This window comes from Podarcis bocagei (assembly GCF_964188305.1).
Source record: "Podarcis bocagei genome assembly, chromosome: 2".
Taxonomy (NCBI): Eukaryota; Metazoa; Chordata; class Lepidosauria; order Squamata; family Lacertidae; genus Podarcis; species Podarcis bocagei.
Genome location: NC_138126.1, coordinates 114,746,655 through 114,768,524, shown reverse-complemented (window position 1 = coordinate 114,768,524; position 21,870 = coordinate 114,746,655). Strand labels below are relative to the sequence as shown.

The window sequence follows — 21,870 nt, the reverse complement described above, 5'->3', positions numbered from 1 at the left end:
CTAGGGCTTGCTGATCAGAAGGTTGGCGGTTCAAATCCCCGCGACGGGGTGAGCTCCCGTTGCTCGGTCCCTGCTCCTGCCAACTTAGCAGTTCGAAAGCACGTCAAAGTGCAAGTAGATAAATAGGTACCACTCCAGTGGGAAGGTAAACGGCGTTTCCATGCTCTGCCTCTGGTTCGCCAGAAGCGGCTTCGTCATGCTGGCCACATGACCCGGAAGCTGTACGCCAGCTCCCTCGGCCAATAAAGCGAGATGAGTGCCGCAACTCCAGAGTCGGCCACAACTGGACCTAATGGTCAGGGGTCCCTTTAACTTTACCTTTATCTATACTCCCATGCTACACCAGTAATGCTCTGTTGGTTTATTCTCTTTATGAGATCTTCAAAAAAATATTATTATTTTTTTAAATTGCCCTTGAAACAAGATCCTGAAAAATCCTCAGTTGCAAATTCATATGTTGCTGCTGCTCCTGATTATATCTATATAATTTTTAATTAATTTTTCTGTTTTACAATATAATGTACTCCTTTATACATCCTTAAGATATCAGTGACTTCCTTTCTTCTCTTTCCGTGGTTCATTTTACATACGATAAATCCCTGCATATTTTACAAAAACTAAACCATTCAATATTCCATTATTACAACCATCAAGACTTATTTACATTGTTGACGCTATCTTAATGCTGCCAGTGTTTTCAGCTGTGCACAGTTATTTCCCATATATGCAATAAACATTTTCCAATCTTCTGTAAACATATATGCTTCTTGTTCTCTTATTCTGTGTTAAGTCTGCAAGCTGTGCATATTCCATCAGCTTAAGTTGCCATTCCTGTTTGGTTGGGACCTCGCTCATTTTCCATTTTGGGGCTAACGAAACATGGGCTGCAGTAGGGGCATACATAAATAACATTTTTTGACACCTGGGAATATCCTTCTGAATTATCCCCAACAGAAAGGACTCAGGGTTTTTTGGAAAGGTACTTTAAAATATTTTTTTTATCCATTATGGATCATTTCCCAATACACTTTTACCCTTTTACAAGTCCAATTCTGTTTATGAGATCTTAAAAAAAACTCCAACTTTAGGTTTTTCCTTGAAACAAGATCCTGAAAAATCCTCAGTTCCGAATTCGCATGTTGCTGTTGCTCCTGATTTTTAATAAATACCACAAGTGGGGCTTGCTTGTGATATTTTTGGGTCAAGCCTGTAGGTTCTTGCTGAGAATTCCTGGAGCGTTGTGCAGTCATGCCAGGTGTAAACAGGAATGTTTCTGAAACTCAGGCAGGCCTTCCCCCCCTTTTTTTCACCAGGCAAGTGGCCAGGGAGCAAGGTTGAAGCCAAAGGGCGTAACAAAAGCATGGCTAGATGTGCCAGCATCTGGCTGATTCATGTTTCTGCCCACGCATGTTTTCAAAGGGTGAGCCCAATGGCACGCTTTCTGCCAATGCAGTTTTCAGCATTGCAATATGCCGTGCGTAAGGGACTTGCCAGCTGCTTTTCAAGGCTGATTAGATCATCGGTGGCCAACACTGCTGAACTACAGCTCCCTGTGTCCATGGCCATTGGCCATGCAAACTGGGGCTGATGGGAGCCGGAGGCTAATAACAGGAGATGTTGGCTAAAAAAATCCCAAACCCTTCTATTTATTAGAGAAGAAGAGGAGTTTGGATTTGATATCCCGCTTTATCACTACCGAAAGGAGTCTCAAAGCGGCTAACATTTTCCTTTCCCTTCCTCCCCCACAACAAACACTCTGTGAGCTGAGTGGGGCTGAGAGACTTCAAAGAAGTGTGACTGTCCCAAGGTCACCCAGCAGCTGCATGTGGAAGAGCGGAGACGTGAACCCGGTTCTCCCGATTACGAGTATACCGCTCTTAACCACCACACTGGCTCTCAGTAGAGATTTGTTTTTAATTGCATCTTCAGAAACAGTTTTGCTTCATTCTCCCCACCCCATAAAGTTGGTGGTGTTTTTTTTTAATATTTGGGGGTTTCCCCCCTACAGGAAGCCAAGGCATCGGTGGAGGAGGCGAGAGGCCTGCGTAGCAGAATCCATCTTGCAGAAGCTGCGCAAAAGCAAGCTAGCGGCATGGAATTGGACTACGAGGAAGTAATCCACCTGCTTGAGGTCGAAATTGCTGAACTGAGGGCTCAGCTCAGCGATCATTGTGGTCAAAATAAAGTAAGCACCTCGGGAGCAGCTCGGAGAGTTGCCATGGTTTTTCCTCGCTGTTGTCATGTATCCCGTCTTTCATTTTTCTTCCTTTTGTTCTCCTAAAGTAGGTCACTGTTTGTCTTGTATTATTCAATAGATTGTGTTGTGGAGGCAGCAGAGGGAGGGCGAAACGAAAGCTATGAACTCGCTTTTCTTCGGAGAACTCTTTTTAGTTGGGGAAAACTTGAGCCACAACCTTGCTTGGGTGGTCGCTGGCCAATATGATGCAGCTCAAGGTTAATTATTGTGAAGCCCACAACTTGCTGGGATTTCACATTTGTTTCCCTATTAACTAATATGTTGCATAAAAGCGTTATAGTTTAAGAGTTAAGTTATTCTATCAGTGTTTAATGGTTTTATAATTATTACTTTTCTATGTTCTTAGCCGTTTTTATCTGTAAGCCACCTTGAGTCTCTGTCAGGGGAAAAGGTGGGGTATAAATAAATACAGAATAATAAATATAGAACAATATTTCAGTTTAAGAGCGTGTTCCAAGACATGGAAAACCAAGGCTGCAATCCCATAGCCACTTAATGGAGTGAGCCTGAACAGTGGTGTAGCGTGGGTTGCCAGGGCCGTGCAGAAGGGATGGGGGGGAGGGAAACTGACAGAGTACGCATGCGTGTTAAATTACCTAAATTGTCTGTGTCACCCAGGAGATCCTGGCTGCAGAAATAAGAAAAGAATAGTCATTTCGTTGTTTGGAGAGGTCACTTTTTGGTTCTCATGGAGAAACTGTTTTCAACAGAGCCCAGCAAGGGAAGCGCAAGTTAATACAAGGCAGCACCGCTGAGCCTGAATGAACTCTGTAAGACATATACAAGAATTGTGCTCTAAAGTTTCTAGGCACCATCAACTACTCTATGGAACCAGCGTTCTTTTCCACCTTTTCATTTAGGTTAGTGTAGGTGCAGGCAGTGGCGTAGCGTGGGGGGTGCAAGGGGGGCCGGCCGCACCGGGCGCAACATCTGGGGGGCACTCGCTTGCTGCCTCCGGAGTCGCCGAAGAGCCTTGGGCGCAGGCTGTAGCAGAGCCCCATGTCTCGCGGAACCGATGAGCTGGCAGCGGCTCTCATCGCTCGCCACGGTCCCCGCGCGTCAGGGCCGCGGAGGACGCGCCAGGCAGCCCCTCCTCACAGCCCCGCCTCCGCCGCTGCTGCAGCAGCTGCTGGGCCATGTTGCATTTTCCTCGCCTCTCTGCCCCCCTACTCCTCCGGGCAAGCGGCGTCATTTGGGCGGCAGCGCCAGCGGCAACTCGCCTCAGATCGGCAGGTTAGGGGTTAGGGGGGGCGCAAATTACTTGCCTTGCCCCGGGTGCTGACAACTCACGCTACGCCGCTGGGTGCAGGTTCATAATAATAGATTTGCTGTATCCAGTGGTCTTTCCATATCCTGAAAGACCCGCACATAGCTGGAAGACACATAACTATCAATTCCCATTTATATAACTCTGAAAGATACGGATACCTTGTATGTCCTGTATTTTGAACCCAGTAGCCTTTAGCTGCCAGCTTTCAAAGCGTGAGCAGGTACCACAAATATGCCCGCTTTCCCTTGCAGTAAATCATTCTGAATAAAGAACCAAGGTCACAGGCCCTCTGCTATGGCCAGAACAGACTCCGCTAGGAAATGCCACAATTGAGATGATGCAGAAGTTCTGGCGTGTTCACCCATGTAAATACCCACTAGATGATGAATCTGTGGCTCTCCTGATGTTCCTGGACCGATGCCCTGACCAGGGTTGCTTGAGCTAATGGGAGTTCAGCAATATCTGGAAGGACACATGTCCTCATGTTGTTGTTGTTGTTTAGTCGTGTTCGACTCTTCGTGACCCTATGGACCAGAGCACTGCCTCCCGCAGTTTGGTCAGATTCATGCTGGTAGCTTTGAGAACACTGTCCAACCATATCGTCCTCTGCCATCCCCTTATCCTTGTGCCCTCCATCTTTCCCAACATCAGGGTCTTTTCCAGGGAGTCTTCTCTTCTCATGAGGTAGCCAAAGTATTGGAGCCTCAGCTTCAGGATCTGCCCTTCCAGTGAGCACTCAGGGCTGATTTCCTTAAGAATGGATAGGTTTTATCTTCTTGCAGTCCATGGGACTCTCAAGAGTCTCCTCCAGCACCATAATTCAAAAGCATCAATTCTTTGGCGATCAGCCTTCTTTATGGTCCAGCTCTCACTTCCATACATAACTACTGGCCCCTTCATGGATCACTGCCTTGCCGTGGCGAAGGGGCTTGAATAACTCAGAGAAGCTATGAACTATGCCAAGCAGGGCACCCAAGACGGACAGGTCATAGTGGAGAGTTTTGACCAAACGTGATCCACCTGGAGTAGGAACCGGCAAGCCACTCCAGTATCCCTGCCAAGAAAATTCCATGGACAAAGACAACAGGCATGTCCTCATACCTTGCACTAAATGCTATAGCCATCACGGGATAACTATGCACGTACCAATGCACGAAATGCAGTCTTCTCGGAGACAAGGCAGAACCAGTCATGCCTTTTGCAGGCTGACCCGAAATACACCTTACTCATTGTGTGGCATGTCAAAAGCTGCATTTCCATGCACACGAGCAAGTTCCTAAGCACGACTTGTTACATGGATGCATATGACTTAGCAGAGCATGTCGATCTGTTTATTCTTTATGGTAAACAGTCCAGGAATCAAGCCTTTTGCTCTCTGCAAAATTTTCAAGTTGTTTTTTTAATGCCCGTTTTAAACTGGGATTGGGTGGAGCTGAAGTGCTGGTTTTGTTTCCCAGCACTCGGCTGATATTTACAAGGTTTATGGTCCTATGCAATATTTAGCTTACGATGGAGGCAAATGAATTATTCCCAACATTCACCACAATCCTCTGCAGGAGAAAAAGACAACAGCAGAATTCAGTGTCCATGAGATGTATCAAGGCATCTCATTACATAAAACTCTGGTTTGACAACTATATCTCAGCTGGAAGATACTTTTCTCCAGATCGTTTACCAAAGCTCGAGATGAGCATTTCCCAGAAATGATATAATACCCATTTTACTTTTTTTAAAGACGCCCATCAAATTGACTTTTTTTGTTATCCAGACCGATACAACCCACAGCTGGGCCAGATTATTTAGTGAGCCCCATCCTCTTCACAAACTGCCCACGCAACATGATTACCTTGACTTCCTCTTTGATTCACGGACTTATTTGTTTTCGGCATGCAGAGTACTGAAGGGAGCCACTTGTTGAAAAACTGACCTGGCCACAGAAAAGGGAATCTAATTTCTGTTCAGTTACAAGGCCAGCTCAGTGCATGTTTGGGCTGTCAGTGATGATTTGGGCTCTTTGAGACTCAGGTCTTCCTGCCTAGTAAAGGTGTTTGTGGCGTTTGCCTCCTAGGTGGGTTATAAGGAAAGGGTTAAATGAGTGTGAAGTGATTGGCCAGTGAGAACTCAAGGGGAGGAGTTAGAATTGAGAGTGGAGTTGTGTGGAAGTCAGTTGAGAGTTGGGAGTTGGAGAAGGAAGAGGGTGGATTAGTCGAGTTGTGTTGTGAGAGAGTGAGAGGAACTGTTAGGTGGAGTCAGATAGTTAGTTGGGATAAGCAGTTTGGAGTTGTTAGGAACGAATAGGTCAGTAAAGTAACTAAGATTAAGAAACTGACAAGAAAAATTAACTGAAACCTTAAACTTGTTCATGTTTATAAAAATAAACTTGATTATTTGTTAATGTTAACAACTGTCTGGACTCCATGTGTACCCGTGAGAAACGGGTTAGTGGCAGCGAAGAGGCAATCACAGTGGTGGCACAGGGATCAATAGACCGTCAAACGTCCGGGGACCCTGTGTGATCGCCACAGTGCTTATTTAGAAAAGTTGCTTTTTGCTCTAACCAACCAAAAAAACTGAAGTCAGATCTGAATGAACAGCTAGCCCAAATCTAGTTTCAAAAGAGCAAATCTGAATGGCTCTTGTGTTTTGCAAATCTGCCTCTTTTTAGTACATGGGTCGCCATCTCCAGGGGCAGAGGAAGGGGGGTACTGTGGGTGTGGTTCACCCTGGGTGTCACCACTGAGGGGGGTGACAAAATGCCGGGCACCACTCACTGCGGGGCCTGCAGCACGCCCGAGCCATGCGCCTCTCTTGGGAGAGACGCGGTGGTAGGTGTGTGCGCAGGCTCCGCGCTGCCAAAACGGTCCGCCCGCTGCCTCCCCCCAAGCTGTAGGGTGGCTGAGTGGGGGGAGGCGGGCAGACTCTGGAGGCCCCATGGTGCACGCTGCCCCTGGGCACGCCGCCCCAGGCGCCTGAGCGGCTTCCTCCACCGCTGGCCATCTCTTAGCCCAGAGTTTGAATTCACACCAAGGCAGTTTTAAACCTCTCTCTGGGTAGCTGTGTCAATTTTTAATCAAGGTCTAATGAAAGGTTTAGGGACGCGGGTGGCGCTGTGGGTTAAACCACAGAGTCTAGGACTTGCCGATCAGAAGGTTGACGGTTCGAATCCCTGCGATGGGGTGAGCTCCCGTTGCTCGGTCCCTGCTCCTGCCAACCTAGCAGTCTGAAAGCACGTCAAAGTGCAAGTAGATAAATAGGTACCACTCCGGCAGGAAGCTAAACGGCATTTCCATGCGCTGCTCTGGTTCGCCAGAAGCGGCTTAGTCATGCTGGCCACATGACCCGGAAGCTGTACGCCAGCTCCCTCGGCCAATAAAGCGAGATGAGCGTCGCAACCCCAGAGTCGGCCCAGAGTCGACTGGACCTAAAGGTCAGGGGTCCCTTTACCTTTACCTTTACCTTAATGAAAGGTTTGCCATGATTTCACCAGTAAGGAAAGGGGAAATTGTTTTTCTAGTAGGAGGATCTTCCACACTTACGATTCCACACCTCTGTAGAAAGTAAGAGCTGCATCCTTCAATCCACTCACTTTTGCATCTGGACCCGCCAGATGATGCAGAAGGATGCTAGCTGGTATAAGCTCAAGACATTGTTATAAAGTCCTTTCATTTGGATTTTCTAAGGTCTTAACCCAACCAGTTCCTGAAAAGCTTAGGTGCCAGTGACCACAGCAGTACAAGGTACAGAAGACGCCTCTCTGTGTTATCTCCATAAAAGTATAACTTTCAAACTGACCCTCCTTTTAATTGAAGCAACCGTGAGTTTGCATTAAATTAATACCACTTTTTCTCTCTCCTTAAGGTAATGGGCATGTTAAGACAAAGGGCAGAGAGAAATAACCTATGTTAAGAAAAGCAGCAGTAGATGATTGCCTGTTTTATAAACACACCACTAATTCAGCTTAGAATTTCCCTTTTGAAGAAAGGAAGCTTTCTAATCAAACAGACTTCATGATGTTGAGAACAGTCATAGATCTGCCAAAGAAAACTACAGGTTGTATGTGCATTCATGTTTCCTGGTTTTCAGTGAAGAAGTAATTTGTATTGAACAATGGGGCTTTTTAAAGTGTCCTCCTAGTCTACCTCTGTTTAAGTGATGTGCTTCCACTGGATTTTTTTATTTTTCATTTGCAGTGCAGGAGAGGACCATACCATAGGAGATACAGTAGTTGCCATGGTTGATAATGCATTCCATCTTGACACACATGCATTTATTATTTCAAACGCTTAAATTCTGACTTTCATTCACTGTGGAGCTCAAGGCAGAAGACTTGGGGTGTCTGAGTGGTCTTGATGAGCCCCCGACCAGCTTGGCAACGTGGCTGCATTGCACACCCTCAGAGCATGCTAATCCATTGATCACACTTTTCTGTATCTGCATCTTGATGACCAGAGTGGAGGGTTGCATCCTGTCTTCTCCAGTCCCTCAGTTTTGAAATTCACCGTTCCTCAAAATAAACACCCTTTGCCTCATTGGAACAGAGTTTGAAAACCTTTGCATTTGACTTCAGGGATTGCATTGTGTTAATATAGTCGTACCTTGGAAGTCGAACAGAATCCGTTCCATAAGTCCATTCGACTTCCCAAATGTTCGGAAACCAAAGCGCAGCTTCTTATTGGCTGCAGGAAGCTCCTGCAGCCAATCGGAATCCCTGTCTGACATTCAGCTTCCAAAAATAGTTCACAAACCGGGACAGTCACTTCCGAGTTTGTGGCTTTTGGGAGCCAAAACGATCCAGAACTAAGCTGTTTGAAAACCAACGTACGTCTGTAATTTCCATTTGTGCTATCATTTGTTGTTGTTGTTGTTGTTTAGTCGTTTAGTCATGTCCGACTCTTCGTGACCCCACGGACCAGAGCACGCCAAGCACTCCTGTCTTCCACTGCCTCCCGCAGTTTGGCCAAACTCATGCTGGTAGCTTTGAGAACACTATCCAACCATCTTGTCCTCTGTCGTCCCCTTCTCCTTGTGCCCTCCATCTTTCCCAACATCAGGGTCTTTTCCAGGGAGTCTTCTCTTCTCATGAGGTGGCCAAAGTATTGGAGTCTCAGCTTCAGGATCTGTCCTTCCAGTGAGCACTCAAGGCTGATTTCCTTCAGAATGGATAGGCTTGATCTTCTCGCAGTCCACGGGACTCCTCCAGCACCATAATTCAAAAGCATCAATTCTTTGGCGATCAGCCTTCTTTATGGTCCAGCTCTCACTTCCATACATCACTACTGAGAAAACCATAGCTTTAACTATACGCACCTTTGTTGGCAAGGTGATGTCTCTGCTTTTTAAGATGCTGTCTAGGTTTGCCATTGTTTTTCTCCCAAGAAGCAGGCGTCTTTTAATTTCGTGACTGCTGTCACCATCTGCAGTAATCATGGAACCCAAGAAAGTAAAATCTCTCACTGCCTCCATTTCTTCCCCTTCTATTTGCCAGGAGGTGATGGGACCAGTGGCCATGATCTTCGGTTTTTTGATGTTAAGCTTCAGATCATATTTTGCGCTCTCCTCTTTCACCCTCGTTAAAAGGTTCTTTAATTCCTATCATTAAGGGTGCCTTATTAACTCCCCCCTCCCCAGAAATCTGCGGGAGCTGTCCACTTCTAAATCAATGCCAGTGGCTTGGAACAGCATCTAGGGACAGGTTATATCTCCACTCTCAGCTGAGGCCCTATCTTTAGAAGTTAGTGAATGTCATGGACCAGTACAAGGAAAAGCAAACTCTGTCCATTACAGTGGCGAGGCAGTTCATTTATTTGTAATTCTGAGGAGCCCTGTTTAAATGAACAAAAACAACATTATTATTTATATGCTCCCCATTTGACTGGGTTGCCCCAGCCACTCTAGGCAGCTCCCAAGAAAATATTTAAAACATAATAAAACAACCATTAAAAACTTCTCTGAATAGGACTGCCTTCAGATGTCTTCTAAAAGGTGTGTAGTTCTTTATCTCCTTGACATCTGATGGGAAGGTGTTCCACAGGGTGGGTGCCACTACTGAGAAGGCCCCCTGCCTGGTTCCCTGTAGAAGGCCCTTGGAGCTGGAGCTCAGTGTCCAGGCTGGACAATGAAAGTGGAGACTCTCCTTCAGGTATACTGAGCTGAGGCCATTTAGGGCTTTAAAGGTCAACAGCAACACTTTGTATTGTGCTCAGAAACATACTGGGAGCCAGTGTAGGTCTTTCAGGACCTGTGTTACATGGTCCCAGTGGCCACTCCCAGTCACCAGTCTAGCTGCCGCATTCTGGATTAGTTGTAGTTTCTGGGTGACCTTCAAAGGTAGCCCCACGTAGAGCACATTGCAGTAGTCCAAGCAGGAGATAACTAGAGCATGCACCACTCTGGTGAGACAGTCTGCAGGCACATAGGGTCTCAGCTTGCGTACCAGATAGAGCTGGTAGACAGCTGCCCTGGACACAGAATTGACCTACATCTCCATGGACAGCTGTGAGTCCAAATTGACTGCCAGGTTGCATACCTGGTCCTTCAGGGTTTTTTAGGACCAGTGTTATATGGTCCCAGTGGCTGCTACTAGTCACCAGCCTAGCTCCCGCATTCTGGATGAGTTGGAAGTTTCCAAGTCACCTTCAAAGGTGGGGCTGAAGGGTGGGAAGAGAGGGAAAGGGCTCCTAGATGCTGTGTTCACACAAACTAGCGCTGCCATATGTGCCCAAGAATCGTCTTACTTTCTCCTGAGAAGGTTTCACAGGGGGTATCTGATTTGTGAACTAGCCTGTCTTGCTGTATAGCGTATGCACCTCTGACACACTGGGTGCAGAAGGCAAGATGGAGGCGATCAATATTAATTCGGAAATATTCACTCCACATCTGCAAAGAGTCTCTGGCTAAAATAGCACAGGTTTGGGGAGAATGAGTCACCTTTAATCACCCCCTGCATTGTGCTGACTTTCTCTGAGGTCACAGTAATTTCCCTGTGTGTGGCTTCATTGATAAAAGATTTGACATAATGCGTGGAATAAAGGTAAAATTTATTTGTAAAATATATATATCTTTCTGCTTCTGTTCAGAGGAGCAGAAAACTGCACCTCCATTATTACATCCATCAAACCATGATTTCTTACATCCCTTTGTTGTGTGCCCTGTGGCTTTTTATTTTTTTTAAGAGGAAGAAGTGGAAATTATATAAAGTGGAAATGCAGCTGCTGTATTGTCATGTAATACATAATTTCAGGGAGAAACGACACACGTTACTGCTGCATGCCACCAAAGCAGTATCGTGATATCCATTTCTTCACATCCTTAATGTGCCATTATCTGCCTTTTCCTTTTCCCCACCAGCTGCAGCCAAAGGTGTGGAAATTTATAACGTTTGCAATATGGACTACATCAGGGTGACTAACTGGTTCATAGGTCATTGCACTCCAACTCCCATAATCCCTGGCTATTGACCATGCTGGCTGGGGTTGATGGGAGTTGTAGTTCTGCGATGCCTGCTAGGCTGTGTTTCCCATTCATCCCCCCCGCCCCCCGGAGGATAAACAATGTTTAAAAAGATTATTTTTAAATAAACGTGTATTTGGTTTAATGGGAAGAGAAATACACTTTTTCCTATGTTCACTTACCGTGTTACAGACCTGAACTTGGTTAATTTTTAAGAGACCTATATCTCAGAGGCAGTTTCCTTCGGTTCCTCATGTTTTGCAAGGCAAATAAAAAGTATATAGTGGTACCTTGGTTCACGAACTTAATCCATTCCAGAAGTCTGTTCTTAAACCAAAGTGTTATTAAACCAAGACGCTCTTTCCCATAAAAGCGGGGAAGATGTTCTGCTTTCAAGGCAAAACACCTACTTCCGGGTTTGCAGTGTTCTTAATCCAAGTTGTTCATAAACTAGGTAAAGGTAAAGGGACCCCTGACCGTTAGGTCCAGTCGCGGAGGACTCTGGGGTTGTGGTGCTCATCTTGCTTTACTGGCTGAGGGAGCTGGCGTACAGCTTCCAGCTCATGTGGCCAGCATGACTAAGCCGCTTCTGGTGAACCAGAGCAGCGCACGGAAACGCCGTTTACCTTCCCGCCAGAGTGGTACCTATTTATCTACTTGCACTTTGACGTGCTTTAGAACTGCTAGGTGGGCAGGAGCAGGGACCGAGCAATTCTTAAATCAAGGTACCACTGTAACGGACATTATGATTTGGGGTGGGAAAGCAAAGCCTTCTTTTCCCTGTGGTCCCCAGGGACAATGAGCAAGTTTAGGCGCATACCCATGACAATAGCATCCCCGGTTACATCCCACTTTCCTCTTTCTGCATCTTATAAACGCAATGAACTGCATCCAGGGGCCAGTCATGGACATTTTGCTGCTTGAAGGATTAGGTGGGACCGGCACCAGTACAATAGTAAGGGGAAAGCAGCCACTATTGCACCCGACACCAGCAGGCTAGCTTAAGTTGCACGCACACAGCTGTGTCCTCCCAGCACCTCTCCAACAACACCTCTCCTTCTCCCAGCATCCTCCACCTGAGGCAAGCAGCTCAGTCTGCCTCATGGTAGGGCTGGCATGCCTGTCAATGAGTAGCTGTACACATGCTGTAATTCTTAAACCGCTCAACAGCTGGGCAAGGGGAAAAAGAGGGCGGTCCCCGGGCGTGCCTGGCCCTAAATAGCCCGGGCCACGCCTCCCCCGCCCGCCGATTGGCGGGATGGGTGGCAGACACGCCCGGGGATTCCCCCAAGTCTCGCGGGGGCAAGGGAAGCCCCCGCGGATGTGGGAGGAGGATCCTGCCCGCAACACCCTCTCCGCTGCAGGGGCGGAAAGGGCTTTGTGGACAAACCACAGGCAGGGATCTCCAAACTCAGCCCTCCAGATGCTTTGGGACTACGACTCCCATCATCCCTAACTAACAGGACCAGCGGTCAGGGATGATGGGAATTGTAGTCCCAAAGCAGCTGGAGGGCCAAGTTAGGGGATGCCTGACAGAGAGTATGACCTCTGGCATCCCCGTCCTATGCAGATCCCTTTTCCTCTCCCTTCCGCCTGTCTTAGGCATTTTGTTAGTTGTGAGATAATAATTGGGTCTCATTAAGGGCACGTGATTTACTCTCTTTTTTCCACTTCAGATTATTTATTTATTTATTTATTGTGTATAATTTTCATTAGATTTTCTGTTTTACAATTCAAAATATTGGTTTAAACAACCTTAAAATATCCATGGCTTCCCTTCTTCTCTTTCCATGGTCCGTTTTTCAAATCATAAATCCCTGCGTATTTTACATAAACTAAACTATTCGGTATTCCATTATTTCATCCACCAAAACTTGTTCACACTGTTGAATTTAGCTTAATGCTGCCAGGGTTTCCATGTGTACACAATTCCCCCCCCCCCCAATATAATCAATAAGCATTTTCCAATCTTCTTTAAACATATGTTCTTCTTGTTCTCTTATTCTATATGCTAGGTCCGCAACCCAAACCATTCAGCATTCCTTTATTATTACATTGTGATTTACTCTTTTGATGTTCTCTTCCAGTGGCCTGAAAGACTTCAAGCCCATTTGTCCCCTCACAAACCTAAAAACACATGCACCCTTTGTACTGTACCTGCGATTTGGACCAGATCTTGATACAAGGAGTCCCCCATCTACTCATTCTTGTAGAGTAGACTTTGCCAAACTGGTTCTCTCCAGATGTTTAGAACTATAACATGCTTCGAACTATGCTAGCTGGGGATTACCGTATTTTTCGCCCTATAGGACGCACCGGCCCATAGGACGCACCTAGATTTTTTTTTTGGGGGGGAAATAAAGTAAAAAAAAATTAATTCCCTCCCCAGGCGCGGGGCTGGGGCAGGGGAAGCTCGGGCTTCCCCCATGCCAGCCCCCAGAACAGGACCCAGAGCAATGCCGAAGCTGCGTGCAGCTTTGGCATCGCTCTGGGAGCTTGTGGGGCTGGAGGGGGGGAAAGCCCTCTGCCAGCCTTCTAACCAAGTCGGGGGACAGTGGGAAAGGCGCGCTGCACCTCCCGCTGTCCCCCAAGTTTGCGGGGTTGGCGACGGGGAAGAGCAGGCTTCTCCCCCCCGCCAGCCTTCTAGCCAAGTCGGGGGACAGTGGGAAAGGCGCACTGCGCCTCCTGCTGTCCCCCCAGTTTGCGGGGCTGGCGACGGGGAGGAGCAGGCTTCTCCCCCCGCCAGCCTTCTAGCCAAGTCGGGGGACAGCGGGAAAGGCGCGCTGCACCTCCCGCTGTCCCCCGAGTTTGCGGGGCTGGCGACGGGGCTCTCCTGAAGCCTGGAGAACAAGAGGGGTCGGTGCGCACCGATCCCTCTCGCTCTCCAGGCTTCAGCGAAAGCCTGCATTCGCCCCATAGGACGCACACACATTTCCCCTTCATTTTTGGAGGGGGGAAAGTGCGTCCTATAGGGCGAAAAATACGGTATAGTCCAAAACATCTCTTGGGCACCGACTTAGTGTAAAGTTTTCCTGGCCTTTCCTCGACACCTTGCTTCCTGTGCGTCTGGTTTGGTGGCCTACCTGAATTTCTTGTTCCTCAGGACAGCATCCAAGATTTAAGGAAGAGGATTACAGTACTCGATTGCCAGCTGAGAAAATCCGAAACTGCCAAGAAGATGTTTGAGGTGGCAACTGAAAAGCTGCTGCAGTTTGTTGAGGTAAAGGCGCTTTTGGCAACTTCCTTCTCCTGAAAGGAGCAAGGCGTGCTGATTTATATTCATTTTTTGTTGGGTGTGCGGTTGGTTGTTTTTTTTTCGTACCTCAGACCTGACAGTTGGAGCCAAACACAATAAAAGTCAAGAATGAATTCATCATCTGTGGTTTGCAAAGTCCAGATTTAAAACAAACTGCTGCGGCAGGCCCTCTTTAGAAGCAGTAAATCTGTAGCCAGAAATTTTGTGGTGAGCAAAGGAGGGCTTTACTGAAGGACAGCCAGAACATAAACATAGGTAGTGTGGTGTGTTTAAAAGTTACTTAATTACATTAAAGATTTCAAAGCAAAATCTACTAGTAGATCTCTGGGTCGCTTTCAGTGGCTCCATCTCCCAGCTATTTAACAAAAGGAACCAAATGACTTTTCCCCAGCCGAATTTGGCTGTTGAAACAAATAAATACAATGAGTGGACTCTTGTGTGAGATGGCGCTCAGTCCAGCTCTGATACTGAATGCCAGCTGAAGGATGTGCACCGAGGAGCAAAATTATTGAATTATATGCCTTTTGCACCTGACTCTGACATGAAGCCCTTGGGTTTCTAGCAATAAAGAAAATAAAAGTACTGTATTTTTCGCTCTATAGGACGCACTTTTCCCCCTCCAAAAATTAAGGGGAAATGTGTGTGCGTCCTATGGAGCGAATGCAGGCTCCTTGGCTTCAGCGATAGCAATGCAAAGCCTCCGAAGCACAGAGGGAGCACTCCCTCCATGCTCCGGAGGCTACGCGTTGCTTTCGCTGAAGCCTGGAGAGTGAGAGGGGTCAGTGCGCACCGACCCCTCTCGCTCTCCAGGCTTCAGGGATAGCCGCCTGAAGCCTTTGGAGCGCAGCGGGAACTCGCGCTGCGCTCTGAAGGCTTCGGGTTCCTTTTGCTGAAGCCGGGAGAGCAAGACTCTCCTGGCTTCAGGAGAGAGGGAGAGCTGCGCAGCACCCCTTCAGCGAAGTAGGAGGAGAAATGGAAGGGGCTCTGTTTCTCCTGCCGCTTCGCTGAAGGGGCGCTGAGCAGAGAGGGGGAGAATTTTTTTCTTCTTGTTCTCCCCCTCTAAAACAAGGTGCGTCCTATAGAGCGAAAAATACGGTAGATCCAACAAGCCAGAAATCTGCTCGCCACTGCTTTAGATTCAAGCCACAAGTATAATGTGATGTGGGCAGAGATTGTCAGCTAGAAGCTGAATGCCGCCTAGCTTGTGTTGATGCAGCAACAACTCTTCCAGGCCCTTGTAGGATTAGGCTACCTATCTTCAAGAAAGCAACTTGAAAATCCAGCAACCATTAGGATGAACAACAACTTTGCTACCAATTCGAGTCAGATGTGAATTTCAGCCAATAGGGCAAAGGTCATCTTAAGTGCAAGGTACACAAGTCTCAGTGTTTCACGTTTAGCAACCTATTAAGCAGAGAAAAAGATGATGCTGCAGCAAACTTTCTGAAACCGTATTTCTTGACTATCTGCCACACAGGTTTTGCCGGAAGTGCTGTTGGATACCTCTACTTCACTGACCAATTTAAGGTGAGAAAACCTAAGATTAGTATGTGCCACTGCAGCTTGTTTAGTGAAATTATCCTAAGTACGTAATAAATATTTATAAATAAATATAAATACATACATACTGAAACACTTCCTGAATCTTACAATTACTATTTCTGCTAGTCACCTCTTGTAGCGCTTTCAGTTTGCAGGACTTTTATCATCTTTATTGTGTTAATACTAAGAATGTCCTGTGTGGCAGGACAATTAGTCATGCTTTTTTTTAAAACCCAGAGTAAAATGAGGCTGGGAAACAGTGACTTGCCTACAGCCGCACAACTGAGGCTGTAGTAGAGGGGGTGCTTGACCCCAGTTCTCAGTTTTGAGTCCAGCTAACACAGGCGTCCCCAACCTTCGGGCCTCCAGATGTTTTAGACTACAATTCCCATCATCCCTGACCACTGGTCCTGTTAGCTAGGGATCATGGGAGTTGTAGTCCCAAAACATCTGGAGGGCCGCAGGTTGGGGTGCCTGAGCTAACACCTGTTCCTTTTCAGGAACGTTGGAATTACAAATAAAGCCACCAGTTTGGGGTTTAAAAAACCCATTAATGACCACTCACCACGTATTAATAGAAACCTAAGAGATGGAGGAATGCTTGCAGGCAATCTAGTCCAGTTCTTTGTTCCATTCCAGGCAGTGCTCCAGCCAGTGGACAAATGGAGTGGGGAGCTGCTAAGCATAGATGACAGGAACCCCAAGTCAATACCCCCAGTTTTGGGGGTCAAGCCTAGACCAGTATAAAGTAAGCAGCACATAAGCGGCACACAAAACGCTACCAAACCATTCTACGTTCTAAATCTTATATTAATGATCCAAAAGTTGAGAGAGCTATGTACAAGATATACTACAGAAGCCACAAACAGAAAACTCATTCAAATTGTGTCCAAAAGGAAGATTCAGTCTTCAAAGTTCCTTTAGCCAGGCTCCTGTAGATATCAACAAAGGTAAGTTTGATCAAACGAAGTGTCGGTGATGTTACGCACAAGAGTTAGACAGGGTGCTGGCGTTTGTCACCTGTTTCGCCCATGAAGAGTCTCGGGCTTCTTCAGTAAAATCTCTCTCACGGTTTTGATATATTTATAAACATTCAACCTTGTGGTCTCTTCCAACTCCTTGTGGTCTCTTCCAACTCTATGATTCTATGACTCTATTGACAACCATATGTCAGGAGTGCTCTGATGGTGTTTCCTGCTTGGCAGGGGGTTGGACTCGATGGCCCTTGTGGTCTCTTCCAACTCTATGATTCTATGATTCTATATGCTAAGTTCTTTCTTGACGTAAGCATTTATTCATTTACTAGATCTTGTACATAGCTCTCTCAATTTTTTGATTATTAATATAAGATTTAGAACGCAGAATGCTTTGGTAGTGTTTTGTGTGCCGCTTATGTGCTGTTTAGTTTATACTGGTCTACTGCGAGAATTGGCAGCATAGGTTCATTTCTTCAGTAAGTCAAGCCTAGCAGAATTGAGACCATGTCAAAGGAAGGTGAGGCAAAGCAGAAGTCCATGCCCAAAAGATCAGCAGGGCAGGTAGCACCCTGGAGAGCTCCCAATGTTGCTTTGGCTAGTTGCTTGACTGCCGCTCAAAAAACCAATCAAACCAGCCTGAGGCTTAAGCAGGACAGCAGCTTCCTCTTAGCAGCTAGGCCCACTCTTGATGAGTGGACCCTCTACTGTTAAAGGAGCCCTGCCACTTTTAGGAGCGGTGGTATGGTGGCAGCCAGGTTTTGCTATGAGCTCTGAGCTGGAGTCCGAAGGAAGGCAATATGACCTCTTCAGGCTGGAGGGGCGCTGGCATCATGGGTTCTTTCCATGTTGAGACTTCAAGGAAATGAGGGGTGTCCAAAGATGGTTGTGGGGGCAAGTCTTCCAGGGAAGTTGAAGGACATCCTGCACCACTAGGGTCTCTCACAACTTCCCAACTCATGTGAGTCTTTGTAAAGTCAGATTGCAGGATGCCCCCACCTCCCCTCCTTTCTCACGCTTTAAATTGATGCAAGCCGCTTTTGGAGCAGACATCTGAATCGTGGAATAACATAAATGAATAAATTTGCAATGAATGGACCTGTGGCCCTTGGGATGCAAAGCATGTTCATGCCACCGGGCTGTGGCCCTTTTTCTCCCCCTCTCCCCCCCCCAAAAAAAAACACCAACCAGAAGGTTCTAAATAGCCAGGGTTCATTGGATTTAGCTGCCCTCCCTGTTTGTGTTCAGGACATACCCAAAAGAATGGCCACCAAATACTGAATGGCCATAGAAACTCATTACAACTCCAAATGCCAGTTGGAAGGGATTCAGCCAAGAGTGAGTGCTTCTAGGAGCCCATTCCAAAGGACCAGAATGTATTTGTGCAGTCCGATGGAAGGAATCAATGTCTCTTTGATTTCTTTATTATTGCTATTGTTATTATATCCCAATGATCTGCCTGGGTTCCATCACATTCTGTGTGGCTTCCATCACATATAGAAACATAATGAAATGTCAAACATTAAAAACTTCCCAATACAGGGCTGCCTTCAGATATCTTCTAAAAGTTGTGTCGTTCTTTATCTCCTTGACGACTGATGGGAGGGCGTTCCACAGGGAGGGCACCACTACCGAGAAGGCCCTATGCCTGTAACTTCACTTCTCGCAGTGAGGAAACCGCCAGAAGGCCCTTGGAGGTGGACCTCAGTGTCTGGGCTGAACCACTGGGGTGGAGACTCTCCTTCAGGTATTCTGGGCCAACACTTTGAATTGTGCTCAGAAGCGTACTGGGAGCGTACTTCCATATACCGTATTTTTCGCTCTATAATACGCACCAGACCACAAGACGCACCTAGTTTTTGGAGGAGAAAAACAAGAAAAAAAATATTCTGAATCTCAGAAGCCAGAACAGCAAGAGGGATCGCTGTGCAGTGAAAGCAGCAATCCCTTTTGCTGTTCTGGCTTCTGGGATAGCTGCGTAGCCTGCATTTGCTCCATAAGACGCACACACGTTTCCCCTTACTTTTTAGGAGAGAAAAGGTGAGTCTTATAGAGCAAAAAATACGGTAATTGCTGCCATTCACTGACACATGGAAAATAGTAAAGCACTGTGCTTGATGACAGTGATGCAGTGATGTAAAGCCTGCCCTTCAGTACTCATACTGGGTGGTTTCGCCTTCACACACACACACACACACACACACACACCATTAGCACTTTCCTAGTTAAAAATAAAAAGCTATGTTGAAGGCTCAGAACAGTGCATTCTTCTAACTCACTCTCTTGACTTCCGGTGCAGCATAGTTATAGCTGAAAATGAATATTCATTCAATGCCATGTGCAAGAATGCTGCAGTGTTGCAACTATAACATGGCCATTTTGTGTGTGTCTCCTTCAGTGACAGCAAAGCCACATTCTCCTCTAAAACACTCATCGCACGCCTGGGACGGAATGGACGCACTCTGCCAGCATCTCTTGCAGCAGAAGCTAAGGAACTTACTAAATCTGTCCGTGCCATTCTAGAAGCAGAGTGTGAGTCTTAAATGTTTTCCCCCCATTTCTCTCTCTCTCTCTCTCTCTCTCTCTCTCTCTCTCTCGAAAAATGTTTGGCTAATTGTGGGTTGTGCCATGCATCCAGTGTGCGGTTTGTCAAAAGGAAAAGAAAATAGCAATCAGTGAGATGTTCAAAGTGTGAAAATAAATATAGCAATTCAGGTAATTCTAGTATTTGTGCTTCGGAATTAAGAATTCGGTTATTGAAATAGAAAACTGCTGATATGGAATGCAAACACCCCTGTTCCGTAATTGTGCCTATTCTAGGGAGCAGTATTGTTCAACGCGTGCAAAGCAAGTGAAAGGCAAAAGGTTGAGAAGAGCAACTTGTGATGAAAATGTTGAGATGATATAGTGCTTTCTGAACTGGTCAGATGATGGTGGCTTCAGAATTAGTAGTGACTAAAGCTGCATGGGACATCTCTGCAGCTGTCCTTGTCCTTGAAGTGTGGATGGTATGGTTATAAGACTATTGTCAAACTTCCTGAGCAGTCGTCTTCTGTTTCCATGAAGCAGAGGTGTGATCTTGAGCGAACGTGAGGCAAAGGAAAAATGTTTCTGAGATACTCAGTGCAGTCTGAAATTGGTCACCTGGAGTGAGCCTGAATTGACCCCAGGTGACCAGATGTCCTTTTCTTTGCAGCTCACCTCCAGCATTGGTCTTTTAACACCAAAGTATATCCTTTATACATGCCCAGTCCAATAGCAAACGAATTTTCGGTGCCTATTTGTGAACGTTGACTTGTGGGCTGCTGTGGCTTCCTGAGTCTTTTCTCCCATGAATAAATTGCCAGTCGGCGCTTTGTTATCTGCCAAAGTTTTATTTTGGTGGGCTTCTTTTCCTGTTCTGACACACCTTGAAGGGACAGTCAGTGAATGAAAACAACGAAGAGACTTAAGGCTATGTGATATTTACAAAGCAATCAAACCAACAATGCATGCTTGATTGCTAGATAGGCACATGACAGGAGCTGAAGGTCACAGAGTTTTTCTGTAAGTTTTGCTAGAGAGGACTCCGAGAGCCACACCCACTGTCTGTAGCCATTCATCATCTCACCTGGCTGAGCACTTCCTCTTTGCTCTTTTGCCTCATTCCAGCAATGTAGAACAATTCAGAACCCCATTTCAAACCAGACTAAAGTGTGTCTTTGTAACTGGATTGCCATTTTAAGCTTGCCTGAACAAAACTGCCGTTATCTTTTACTCATCAGTGAGCATTCTGAGTGGGTAAATGTTACTTTTAGCTTTTACAAGGATGTTTTTGTGAATATTTTTTTAAGGGGGAGGAAAGGGGGAAACACCAGGAGAATCCAGTTTGCCTTAAAGCATCCTGGATTACTTAAACTCAAAGGCTAAAACTAGCCTATCTAAGCTTCCCTTTAAAGCTGCAAAGGGATGGCACTCTACTGGACTCACAAACATGAGGAAGAAAGGATAATATCTAATAAATATGTCCTCTCCTAGCAACTATAAACATCCATAAAATGGCACCTTAGGCTGCCAGATTACCTGTGCTGTAAGCTTTCATAGGTAAAGGTAAAGGGACCCCTGACCATTGGGTCCAGTCGTGACCGACTCTGGGGTTGTGGCGCTCACCGTTTACCTTCCCGCCAGAGCGATACCTATTTATCTACTTGCCCTGTGACATGCTTTTGAACTGCTAGGTTGACAGGAGCAGGGACCGAGCAACGGGAGCTCACCCCGTTGCGGCGATTTGAACTGCCGGCCTTCTGATCCACAGCGCCACCCACATCCCTAGCTTTCGTAGACTAGTGCCCATTTTGCCAGAATCTTCTGTCTACCCTCTCTTGTATGGACTAAGACATTTGAAAAGTTGATGGTTGTATATAAAGTCTCTTTAGCCACCTCCCCCCCCCCCATGCAACAAAATGCAGTGTCTTCCCTTGGGTGTGGGAAGCAGCTTATTTGCAGGCTTCTCATTGCTAGGTGCGTGAGCTTCGGTTTAAGCTACGTTGCCATAGCTTCCGTAGCTTTGTTGAACAAGCTAGACCAAATTAAGAGGTAAGGGAGAGAATGGGAATGTCTAACAGATAAGTAGTGCTCTTACCACAAGAGGCAGTAAGAATAGCAGGAGCCACGGCAGGATTCTGGAAGCGGTTATCATTGCTCATAACTCTGTGATATTCAGACACTGTTGTTCCAAAACAGTGGTGAGTCCCACAACTCCATCAGGGTTGGGCTTGGATTGATGGGGTCAGATGGAGGAGGAATAGGAAGAAATGAGGGCAGGGGGCTGGAGGGTAGGAACCAGGGTTAGAGGAAAGGTGGTCTGCCCTCTCCAGTGTGAGAGCCAGCGTGGTGTAGTGGTTAAGAGCAGTGGACTCGTAATCTGGTGAAGCGGGTTCGCGTCCCCGCTCCTCCACATGCAGCTGCTGGGTGACCTTGGGCCAGTCACACTTCTCTGAAGTCTCTCAGCCCCACTCACCTCCCAGAGTGTTTGTTGTGGGGGAGGAAGGGAAAGGAGATGGTTAGCCGCTTTGAGACTCCTTAGGGTAGTGATAAAGCGGGATATCAAATCCAAACTATTCTTCTTCTCCACCCTGACTTC

The 21,870-nt window shown here is 46.6% G+C and overlaps 1 protein-coding gene across 3 annotated transcripts in view; it reads left to right on the top strand.

Moving 5' to 3' along the window:
* Positions 1-21,870, top strand: part of STXBP4 (syntaxin binding protein 4) — a 153,395-nt gene that overhangs the window by 55,854 nt on the left and 75,671 nt on the right. For all 3 annotated transcript variants that reach the window (XM_081181377.1, XM_081181376.1, XM_081181378.1), the window contains 4 exons: positions 2,009-2,185; positions 14,080-14,196; positions 15,710-15,759; positions 19,147-19,280. In XM_081181377.1, the coding sequence (XP_081037503.1) occupies positions 2,009-2,185; positions 14,080-14,196; positions 15,710-15,759; positions 19,147-19,280 (478 nt within the window). The remainder of the gene's footprint in view (positions 1-2,008; positions 2,186-14,079; positions 14,197-15,709; positions 15,760-19,146; positions 19,281-21,870) is intronic.